At 49.3% G+C, this 11892-nt stretch overlaps 1 protein-coding gene across 10 annotated transcripts in view; it reads left to right on the forward strand.

Annotated features, from left to right (window-relative positions):
• SYNE2 (spectrin repeat containing nuclear envelope protein 2) overlaps positions 1 to 11892 on the forward strand; it is a 341983-nt gene that overhangs the window by 328673 nt on the left and 1418 nt on the right. For 8 of the 10 annotated variants that reach the window (XM_082616958.1, XM_082616967.1, XM_082616966.1 and 5 more), the window contains 11 exons: positions 919 to 1113; positions 1639 to 1921; positions 2436 to 2504; positions 3421 to 3560; positions 5639 to 5753; positions 6692 to 6894; positions 7870 to 8070; positions 9038 to 9166; positions 10313 to 10504; positions 11250 to 11333; positions 11840 to 11889. In XM_082616958.1, coding sequence (XP_082473084.1) covers positions 919 to 1113; positions 1639 to 1921; positions 2436 to 2504; positions 3421 to 3560; positions 5639 to 5753; positions 6692 to 6894; positions 7870 to 8070; positions 9038 to 9166; positions 10313 to 10504; positions 11250 to 11333; positions 11840 to 11889 — 1661 coding nt within the window. The remainder of the gene's footprint in view (positions 1 to 918; positions 1114 to 1638; positions 1922 to 2435; positions 2505 to 3420; positions 3561 to 5638; positions 5754 to 6691; positions 6895 to 7869; positions 8071 to 9037; positions 9167 to 10312; positions 10505 to 11249; positions 11334 to 11839; positions 11890 to 11892) is intronic. The other 2 variants (XM_082616964.1, XM_082616965.1) reach the window with 2 other exon arrangements.

Here is an 11892-nt window from a genome sequence, read left to right on the forward strand (position 1 = left end):
CCTGAGAGCAGGTTCCAGAAGTGTCAGAGCAGCCAGACTGCATCCACCTGTGAACTGCCAGGTTATCACAGGCAAGGATACTGTTCCTTACAGTCAAGGGGTATTGGAACGAGGCCCTTTATTCTCTTTGTCATATGTAATCATCCAAGGGGAGAACGCTCTTGCGGTTCCAGACAGAACTTCATAAGATGCTGTTTCTCCAGCACTTGAGTCGAGTGCAACCTGTGGGCTGTAGCAGGAGGAAACTCTCTCTCAAGAGTGGGGTCAGGGCACTTCCCTGGTGGTCCAGTGGGTAAGACTCCACACTCCCAATGCAGGGGGCCTGGGTTCGATCCCTGGTCGGGAAACTAGTTCCCATATTCCCACAAGTAAGAGTTCACATGCTGCCAACTACGACCCGGCGCCACCAAATGAATAAATAAATATTTTAGAAATAAATTAAAAAAATAAAAGACCTCTCATTTGAAAAAAGAAAAAAGAAAAGAGTGGGACCAGGAACAGGTATCTTCTCTCCCACTGTCACAAATGTCTGTACTACACTTTAATTGCACTATAATTCCCTCCTTGGCTAAATAATACAAGAGGTTGAGAAATGGAAATTTGCCTTCCATGGTATAACGGCACCAATGAGCATTATTACTGTGTCAGCAGAAATGCCCGGTGGAGGCTTACTATGGGAAATTTTCTGATTCTACCAAGCGTCAATAAGACAAGGTCTGTGCCTCACACCCAGTAACAGTAAAGGTTCATCCATGTCAGAACTTTAGAATCATTGTAACTGGAAAAGTCAGTGCCCAGAAGGGGGAAGAAAAAAATACATACGTATGATCATTTTAAATTCTTAAATCTTTGGAGTCACTTAGTTGAAAACTGATGAAGCTTGAGTTTGAAATCCTTTCTTTCTCATATTCTATATAGGGTTTCCAGCAGGAAATTACATTAAATACCAATAAGATCGATCAGCTCATCGTTTTTGGGGAGCAGCTCATTCAGAAGAGTGAGCCCCTGGACGCCGTGCTGATTGAGGATGAGTTGGAGGAGCTGCACCGCTATTGCCAGGAAGTGTTTGGCAGGGTCTCCCGATTCCACCGGAGGCTCACCTCCCACGCGTCGGTAAGGGACTGCCCCGCACGCGAGGCTGCTGGGCCACCCGAAGTGGATGTTTGACTCCACTTTGAAAGAATTGGGAAAGTTACTGTGCGTGGTTAACAATGATTTATTCTATGGTTAAAAACAAAAAACAAAACTATGTTTTTGTTTTGCTGAAGTATAGATAGATGCTGTACAATATTATATAAGTCGCAGGCATACAGTATAGTGATCCACAATTTTTAAAGATTATACTCCATTTATAGTTATTATAAGATATTGGCTGTATTCCCTGTGTTGTACCATATATCGTTGTAGCTTGTTCTATACCGAATAGTTTGTACCTTAGTCCCCCACCTCTATACTCCCCCCTCCCCAGTTCCCTCTCCCCACTAGTAACCCCTAGTTTGTTCTCTGTATCTGTGAGTCTGCTTTAAAAAGCTGAGTTGAAAAGTGCTCTTTCCACACTTACTAACATAGAGCCAATACTTACTCAGAAGCCGCCAGTTCCCAGTGGTTAATTCTGAAAACTGGATACCCCCGTTCTAGGGCTTGGAAGATGAAAAGGAAGCCTCTGAGAATGAAACGGATGTGGAAGACCCCAGAGAGATCCAGGACGACTCTTGGCGTAAAAGGAGAGAGAGCGAGGAGCCCTCGTCCCCTCAGTCCCTTTGTCACCTGGTGCCCCCGGCGCCAGGGCCCGAGCGCTCTGGCTGTGAGACCCCCGTCAGCGTGGATTCCATCCCGCTGGAGTGGGATCACACAGGTGACGTGGGGGGCTCCTCCTCTCACGAAGAAGATGAGGAGGGCCCGTACTACAGTGCGCTGTCAGGTATGGACCCACACGGCTAAGTCCTTAGCACCTGAGCAACACGGCCAGCTCTCAGTGGTCAGAGTCCAGGCTGTGGCTGACCCAGACTTCCTGTGGCTTCCTGTGTCTGTCCTGCCCACCTTTGACCTACCTGAGGGCTGGCTCATTCCTATTCCTGGTGGAATGAAAGGGAAAAATAAACAAAGTCCACGTTGGGACATGAAGGCTGTTTGCTAATGGCTCTCGATAGACGGGAGGCTCATCAGTGGCCTTTTCAATTGAGTTTTTCAGAATATCAGTAGATTGAGTGTCTCTGTCCTTTCTACGCAGTTCGTTCCCCTCCCGCGCCGCTGTTTCGGATGGTCAGGAGTTAACTGAAAAATTCCTTCTGGTTCTTTAAAGCTTTTTAATAAAACAGATAAAGGGTAGTGACTTTTCTCCTCCCAGGTGACAATGTTTCTACTGTTTTAACTTAATACTTGGGCATTCATCTACAGACGCCTGCAGTGAGGAAAATGACATTGTTCTTTTTCAGATGTAGAAATCCCTGAAAATCCTGAGGCATATCTTAAAATGACCACAAAAACTTTGAAAGCGTCTTCTGGTAGGCCCCTGCCCGTGCATGCGTCTCAACATGGCAGCGTCCTGTGGTGCACACTGCATCCTAAACCTCGCTCCCGTGTCATGTCTGACCTCTGCCTTCTGTGGACACCATGCGCCTTGGTCCTTGTGTCATGGTGTATTTGCACTGCCGTACTCACACATAGCTTCGTGCTCCATACAAAACCCTCCCAGACCAGAGCAGTCTCCACGCCATCCCTCTCCTCCCCTTCAGGCCTGTGCAGAAGGGAATTTTTCAGGTGCCTTTTAAAATTTTTATTTTTCTCTCCATCTCACTCAAGCCCTGTGGCATGGGCCAAGCTTTCTTCATGGTGGCTTGGTCTAGAACTACTACCCTGCTTAAGGTGATTTCCTGGGAAGAGGGTGGGGAGGTGGGGGGGTGAGGGTACTGTTGCCTTTGCCGCAGGAGAAGACACCTCCCTTTCCTTGACTTGCAGCTCTGATCTTCATTCCCTGCCCCATCCCCGCCTGCAGTGGTTGGGGAGAGCCACGAACGGCCCTTTGGTCCCCTAGTCCATCCTGATGTTCACTCTTCCCTCACTCCTAAGAGGCCTTCAGTCCTCTTGGCCCCCAAACCCGTCCTTGCCGCCAGCGCCCCCCACCGCTAGAGCCCCCGGCTCCAAAAGGCCACTCATCCCGCAGCAGATCATGTGTTTGTTGTGCTCCATTGTGAACCCATCTAGTGAAGGCCCAGTGTCGCTCAGTTGCATGAGTCTCATTTCATTCCCTTCTGGGACATACTGACATTTTGCAAACATGCATGCTTTGCAAGGAAAGCTGCAGAACTCATGTTATACTATAACCTGATGCCATGTTACCCATGACCTTTTTTGTGTAACTAAAAATGAATGCTTTGGTTGGAGAGAATGGACTGTCACTTGCTATTTTTTTTGTTTCAGGTAAATCCATTTCTGAAGGCCACTCGTGGCATGTTCCTGACAGCCCTCCCTGCCGCAAGCGTCGCTACAAACAAATGGGAGGTGACAGGAATGTCCAGCCCATCCCCTCCGATTCCAGCACCCCTTATAAACCAGCCTACGTAAGTCTTGACCCCACTGAGAGCACAACCCAAGTGCATGAGTAATAGTTAAAATATTTAAAGGGAGAGAGCTTTGGGTGTATGCTGTTTGTGCTCACTCCCCAGGCATATTTTGGGTTGGTTTTCCCATGGTGACATACTTCATGAGAACTCTGGCATAACTGACTAGACTTAGAGATAGCTGTCTGGCCAAACACCACCTTTGAGTGTTGATGTGCCATGACAGGGATTATTACTGTTGAGTCAGTCATCGTGCAAACAGTGGAGAAACAAAGTGCTGGCCTTCCTGAGCCGCTCCTGCACTCCCAAACCTTTGATATGTTTACCTTGACTACAAGTCCTATTCAGAAAATTGTGACTTCCTATTCAGAAAGGTTTGACAGTGTGCAGTGGTGGACCTGGGCTCGATTCCCTGCCCTACGAGTAAACGGCTCTAGGGCCGTAAACACCTTACCTTGCCTCTGTAAGCCTTCCCCACCTGAGGATAAACCTGCCGTACGTAATTGTTGGGATTGATGTGTATGAAGGTGTAAAGGAGGCCCTCGAAGTGGTCGCCACTGCTGTTATTGTTGTCACCACTACTGTATATGGTTTGTCATTGTTCTTAAACCAGTGACTGTTCCCTCTTAGTTGCTCTGTCCTCAGGCAACACGAGCCCTCGCCATGCTCTGGCTACGCAGCTGTTGCGGGCCAGCCTGCGGAGGATTTCACGTTGGCCCCGGACCATTCTCAGTACAGAGAACTAGTGACGAGCAAGTTGAAATTAAGACGTCTCACACCTTTTTAGTGTCATCTCTTAGAGAAACCAGAAGTGGCGTGAGCATCACTAGATTGGCTGTCAGAGTGCCCTCTGTGTGGAGGAGTGAATGTTGCTAGATAGTTGGAGAAGGTTCTGCCTAAACACGGTCAGACCCCAATCATTTGATAACGGGCTGCCTGTGCCCAACTTGGAAACTCTTCCTCTTGCTTAGCAAGCAGTTATCATTTTTAATCTGTCCCTCTGTGGTGCCGAATAAGGCCTGACAGTCCTGGAGGGAGAGCCCCCAGCACCTCACCTTTGCTTTGCATCCAGGACCATGTGGTTTGGCCTCTTCCGGTAACTATGCTTGTGTTCCTTATCTGGCCACTTCAAAAGCTCAGCCCTTTGTGTGTGTGTGTCTGCTACCCCCAATCTGAAGGTTTTTGGGTTTTTTCTTTTCATTCCACACAAATAGGCCATATGGACACAATCCAAAAACCACGAGTTTTCGGGCCTCCCTGGTGGCGCAGTGGTTGAGAGTCCGCCTGCCGATGCAGGGGATACGGGTTCGTGCCCCGGTCTGGGAGGATCCCATATGCCGCGGAGCGGCTGGGCCCGTGAGCCATGGCCGCTGGGCCTGCGCATCCGGAGCCTGTGCTCCGCAACGGGAGAGGCCACAACAGTGAGAGGCCCGCATACCGCAAAAAGAAAAAGAAAAAAAAAAAAAAAAAAAAAAAAAAACCACGAGTTTTCTAAAAAAAAAGATACATTTATTTTTGGAAAGTCCTGAGATAACAGCCCAGTCAGCTCTGTGATAACACAAGAGTCAATATGTACAGTGAACGATAAACTCTTGGTAACGAATGACCCTAGGAGGAAGGTTTGTGCTCTGTTTCCGATTCCCGGTGATAATAATGCCAACCAGCTCTACGGAGTGACTGGGAGGGTTAACTAAAATTTTGTAAAATACTGTGCAAATGTAAAAGCGCTAACACAATAAGAGTCTGGTAAGCTCAACGATTGTTTTGAAGTCTTTTTGGGTGGTTGGATTGAGGAGTGTTAGGAAGCCTCAAATTAAATCAGGCCATTTTATTCCCAATATTGACATCTTACCTGCTTACCCCTCCCCCTGCGCCTTTGCTGAAGCTTTATTTCTGCCATCAGCTCTGCTGCTTATAAATGCTACCCATACACTAAAGCGCCTCTGTATTACCAGCAAGTTACCCTTCGAAGGAAAGGGCTCCTATATCTTCATTTCTTACCTGTTAATATGAACCAAGACATTCTTCAGACGCCTTTAAAATGTATAGATGGTAACATAAAAATTGTCTCATTCTAGGTAAAGCTGCTGTTGTCTCCAGGGACTGAAGGTGGCAAAGAAGATCCAAGAGTCCTGACTGGCGGCCCACAGCAGGAAGACGAGGGCCTGGCTGCTCTCACCGGGCAGCAGTCAGGTACAGTTAAATTGGGCCGTTGTTATGAGGTAGAGACTGTGTTTTGGGTTAGTTGGACATTTACTTTAAGACACTGCTCAACAGAACATTGATTAGGAATTGACCAACTACATAATTCACCAAAACTGCTGAACTTGGCCTATAGCAGCCAATGTTATTTTAGAATCAGCTGACTTGTATTTATGAACAAATTCCTGTTTGTTATTTATTCTCTAAATATTGACAAAATGAGCCTCATGATAAAGGGTCTGTTTTTACCTGCATGACTTCGCTTGTATGTGAAGATCGGACACGAAGATGATGACCAAAGAGTTGTGTCGGGTGTCTCCTCGAGAGACCAGGAAGGTCATGACTCAACTGAGCCTAAAGTCAAGTTCATAGCATCGACCTGATCATTCATGGACAGGGAGGAGAGTGCCTTTTTTTTTTTTTTTTTTGCGGTACGCGGGCCTCTCACTGTTGTGGCCTCTCCCGTTGCGGAGCACAGGCTCCGGACGCGCAGGCTCAGCGGCCATGGCTCACATGCCCGGTCGCTCCACGGCATGTGGGATCTTCCTGGACCGGGGCACGAACCCGCGTCCCCTGCATCAGCAGGCGGACTCTCAACCACTGTGCCACCAGGGAAGCCTGAGAGTGCCTTAAATACAGCATGAACTGGAGTGCTGCACCTGGGACCACAGTGCATCTTGGCAACATGTTGGGCCTCCTAGCAGCTCCCTACTTCGTCCCAGCCTGTGTGGGAGTGCAGCAGCACAGGCCTTGAACCAGAGCGAGGGAAACGTGCTGTTCCACAGTTGAGGGACGTGATAACCCCCAAACCCCAAGGCTCCTGCAAGGAGCATCCCCTGCAGGTTTTATCACTGTGACGCTGAATTAGTTGGAAGCAGAGAAATCTGTTTGCATTATTGCTTCTTTTTATTGGCGGCTTTTTATTCCAGGTGCCTTTGATAGATGGGAGTTGATCCAAGCGCAAGAACTTCACAGTAAACTCAGAATAAAACAAAACTTGCAGCAGCTGAACTCTGATATCAGCGACATCACCACGTGGCTGGAAAAAACTGAAGCAGAGCTGGAAACATTAAAGCTGGCAAAGCCTCCCTCCAGTATGCAGGAAATGGAACTCCGAGTGAAGAGGCTGAAGGTGAGTGAGGGCGTGGAGGGGAAGAGGACTTCAGAACGCATGTGCACATCAGATCCTCTGCCTGCCGCGTCGGGGGCGGCTCGCACACGCTGTGTGGTTAGTAGCCTCTCGCACTTCATTTCTGTAACTGGCAAGGACCCAGGTGAAGATTTGTATTTTCATTCAGAGGAGCGTCTCCAGATGATCCCAAAGCCCAGAGCAGTGCTAGGGAGGTGTGGCTCCCATCTGACTGCTGAGGGACCCCTAGACTTGTGGGACCCCCCCCGTGGCCATGGGCAGGCAGCCTAAAAACACCTTTCCAAACTGTATGCAGGCGAGACGGAGGGTGGCGTGCTGAGGGGGAGGAGGAGGACAGCGCACCTACTGACCGATTCTGCGGCCTGACCGGTTACTCTGCTACGCAGTTAGGAGCTGTCACCCACACAGCCAGGGAGCAGGGGAGGGGCAGTTTGAGCCCTGCACTTTGGGGGTGCTCTGAACATGAGCCTGGGCTCCCAAAAAGACCCAGGATAGGAGTTTTGAGGTATCCAGGCAGTCTTCACATTTGTACTATTGTTTTACTTTGTGCACTGATGTATCAGGGGTTACCATTCATCCTGAGGAATAACACTTATGCGATACTCTGGGGCGAATGCAGGATAACTATGTGTGCTTTATGTAGAAGACTTTTAATCTGATCCAGAAATGTTATTAAGTCAGACAGAGGCCAGCAGGGTCTATTCGTGCCTGCGGTGTAGCTGGTCCACTGGGAGACGGGCCCCGTCTCTCAGCCCAGTCATCTGGCCGCCAAGTCGTGACCTTGTAAGGCAGTTCCCTTACCTAAGGCTTCCCAGCCAGTGACAGGCGACGTTGCTCTTGTATGCCAGGCCACGGCTTAGAGAAGTGTTTGGAAGGTCCATTCCCCACTGAGGTTCAAAATGAACCCCACATCACTGTTTACAGAGTGCCTGACCCAGTCTTTTCCCTCTGTGGTAGGAGATACTAAAAGCCTTTGACACCTACAAGGCCTTAGTGGTTTCTGTCAACGTGAGCAGCAAGGAATTTCTGCAAACTGAGAGCACCGACTCCGAAGAGCTCCAGGATAGAGTCGGCCAGCTGCGGCTGCGCTGGGACGCGGCCCAGGGTGCGGTGGAGAGCTGGAGAGAGGGTTTACGGCTGTCGCTCATGCAGTGCCAGGTACGGCGACTCAGCACCCAGCCGGTGCCCAAGGCCCAGTCCCGTGCACAGCCAGGCCCACGTGGGTGGGAGAAGAGAGATGTTTATCATCTTCAGGATGCTTTCGCGCAGCCAAATATGGTTTTCGTTAGGAAGCATGTGCTTTATCATTTGTTTCCAAAGTGGCCCACCTGCTGCCTCAGAGACCCGACACGTGCCCTGCATTTCCCACTGTGTTGCCCAGACCCACCCGTACTGTAAGGGTTCCAGCAAGCGTTCACTAGGTTGGAAGTGTCACACGAACACTGCCCTGTGTCTGTCCTTTTGCCAGGAACACTGGATAGCAGAGTGTTAAGAGACCTGGCCCTAGAACAAGGAGCAGTTTAACCCAGCTCTGTAGTTTTAGTAGCCGTGTGACTGTGGGGAAAACACTGCACCTTCTAGACCTCAGTTTTCTCATCTGGAAAATGGGAATAATTCCAGGGCCTACCTCACAGGGTTCTTTTTAGGACTAGATGCATATAACCTTGACCCAGTACCGGCCACACAGTAAATGCCCAACAGGTGAGCTCTGACCCCATCCTAGGAAACAGAAGCCCACCAGCAACCACATGCAGCACTGTCTTTGGGCCATAGCCTGTCCTGTTGGGGTGTCTCCCTTGACCAGTGAATCCAGCAGATGTGTTAAATAATTTGTGTGCTCTTCCTAGTAATAGCAGGCGGGGTGTTCTGAAGCCCCACCTTTCTGCCAGCACTTTTAACGTGGCAGAATTCAGCGTGCCTCCTGGGACAGGGCCAAGCGCTCTCCTGCCCTGCTTTCCCTCATTTGGGGGCCCTGGTGTTTAGTTTAAATCTGGCCCTTGTATTCACTGGATATGGACCAGCAGAGCAAATGACAATGATGGATTAGCAATGGCACGCTGCTTCCCAGCACACTTGCCTTCACAGTCTAAGAAAGGGACATGCTCTGACGTCTGCTGTTTTTAAGGACTTTCACCAGCTGAGTCAAAACCTGCTGCTGTGGTTAGCGAGCGCCGAGAGCCGGAGGCAGGAGGCTCGTGTCACTGACCCAGAGGCAGACCCCCGGCCCCTCCTGGCATGTCGGGAGGAGCTCCTGGTAAGTCTAGGGGCCCTGCGCCACCACTGGCCTCTTCAGGAGGTCAGTGCTTAGGTGGCCTCGCCTGGCGTTTCTGGAAACAACGCCCACATGGTGTTCTGCCCTCGGGTTCTGGTTGGTGTCTACTGAGCATCCCTGCGCTGTTCTGAAGCAGGGTGAGTGCGGGGACGAAAGTGGCCCAGAGCAGGGAGTCTTCAAGACTCTCAGGAACCGGTGATGGAGGCGTTTGGCAGGATCCTGAGAAACTGAAGGCCCTCTGAAGTATTTTTCCCTTGTGAATACAGCTCATTTGGGAGGAAACACGGTGTTCAGTCACCTGACAGTCATGATGAGCTGTATGAGTTTTCCATAGCCACATACACAGTCTTTCTTCTGGGAGGGTAGTTGTGTTTTCATATATTTATTTCACCAGCAAGCCAAGGTGAGACCCCCATATATTCTCACTTGCACTCAAGGTGACATTTTTATCCATATATTTGTATGTGGTTTAGTTTTAAACATTTTAATCAAAACACTGGTCATTGCTTAAAAAATATTTTTTTGTTCCAAAATCTTCGTAAAGCCCCCGTGTCCAGAGCAGCTCTAATAGAGCTTTCTGCAGTGATGGAAATGTTCCATAGCTGAACTGTCCAGTGTAACAGCTCCTAGACATGGTAGCACCCAAGCACTTGATATGTGGCTGCTGTGACTAAAACTGAGCTTTTAATCACGTTCAGTAGCCACACGTTGTCCAGCGGCTACCACATTAGACATCGAGCAAGACCGCACAAGCAGATTCACTTGATTCCTTATACTTCTCAATGGTACGCGTAAGCTGCGCTTTCTCAATTTGTCCACTTCCTGCCATCGGGGATGAGGGCCTAGTCTTCCCACACCACCCCCCTCACTCCTTTCCTCTAACTTCTCCAGCATCACTATTGTCTTTAGAATGAGAAGGAATAAAATAAAAAATAGGGGTAGGGTGTAACCAACTTGCTATCTAAGTGACGCCAGGCTTGAGGACAGGCAGGCAGGTAGAAGAAGGTGGTTCTGAGTTGGGTACCAGCCACCACTCATCCTGGAACTTCCCTGGCACGGAGAAAGCTTCTTCCGGCCACACTAGCTTCCCTTTCGATAAGCGACTGTTTGACACGTTTTTATTTTTAGCAACTGGAAAAGGAGCTAGTGGAGCGTCAACCTCAAGTAAACTCCTTACAAGAGATTTCCAGCAGCCTGCTTATCAAGGGGCACAGAGAAGACTACATTGAGGCTGAAGAGAAAGTCCATGTTATTGAGAAGAAACTCAAACAGTTGCTTGAGCAAGTGTCCCAAGACTTAGTGTCCTTGCAGCGAAGCCAGGTGAGTCCCCTTGTAGCTTCTAAATATAAAAATGTATGCAAATGGGAAAGCAGTGTGGCAGCCCTGCCTGGGGAGGGAGGCCGCAAGCACGTGGCAGCGGTCAGAGAGGCGTCGTGCCCCTTTGTGCTGTGTGGCCCTAACAAGTTACCAAAGCTCTTCAAAGCCGCTTTGTCATTTGTAAGAGGGAGGCAGCAACAGTACCCATCTATGGAAAACAAGCCGGGTCCCTCCGTCATTTCTGCCTTCACTGTTCTCACGTGATGGTTTCTGGTCCTCTCCCTGTCCTGGTCACTCTCCTCTGACCACTCTCTCATTTGTCTACCTTCTTCTCTTAAAATGTGATCCAGCTCAGAACAAATGGACTCACCAGACGTAGGGCAGCCCCCCTCCCCTCCATCCCAGAGTATATATCTTTCCTCCCGTGCAGCCCAGACTATGTGGCCACGTGATTACATCACCCACTGCGAGCTCACTGTCCAGCTGTTTCTGTCCCCCTCCTAATGTGTGCCCTGGGTTTTTAATGCAAGTGGCTGGCCTCACCTCATTTCCATCCCCTGTCGTCTGAGAAAGGCCCTCTTAGAGGGGGGAGTGAGCGCACCAGAAGAGCCCCTCCTTTTAGAAGGATCACAGTGGGGAAGGGATGAGCGGTGCGATGAAGAACCTGCAGGAACCATGTTTTTGTGCTCTTGAGACTATTCAGAGCCTTCTGTTTCCCCGAACTGAACTCTTGGGGTGTGGATTTCAGAACCCAGACTCACCTCTGCCCAGCTTGGACGAAGCAGACCCTGGAGAGCCTCTAGCAACACCTGTGCCAGCTCCCCAAGCCAAGGTGAGAGCCCCCTTTTGCCAGGCGAATGACACTGGTTATTCTTGAAAGTTATTGAGATGACAGGGACTTGGGCCTCCAAGGCCCCATCCAGTATTTCATGATAGCACAGACTTCTGCTTCAACCTGCTGGTCAGTAGAGCAGCTTACTCCAAAGATTAAAAAAAAAAACAAAACTTTTTAATACCTAATGGAAAGGCTTTCTTGTGCTCAGTACTCTTCCCTGGTGGGACTGTGCTGGCTGTGGAAGCTGGGAACCCTCCTGGCATTGCTGAAGGGGCTTCCTGATCTCTCCGTGGCAACAGGTCAACAGGCTGGAACGTGAAACTCCCTAGTTTAACTGAATTATTTCTTACTTCAGAGAGTGTAATCTCAAATGTATTACTCTAGGCTCAAAAGCTTGGCAGGAAGACAACCTAAGAAAGATGTATAATTTAAGAAGGAGGAACGTTTTATCATTGACAGGACTAAACTATCTTCAGTTTACTAATTGGATTATTTTTGTCTAGCAGCTCAGAGCAGAGATAACTACAAAAGACAAGAACACGACAGCCAGCAGGTA

This window comes from Mesoplodon mirus, assembly GCF_964341445.2.
Source record: "Mesoplodon mirus genome assembly, chromosome: 4".
Lineage (NCBI taxonomy): Eukaryota > Metazoa > Chordata > Mammalia > Artiodactyla > Ziphiidae > Mesoplodon > Mesoplodon mirus.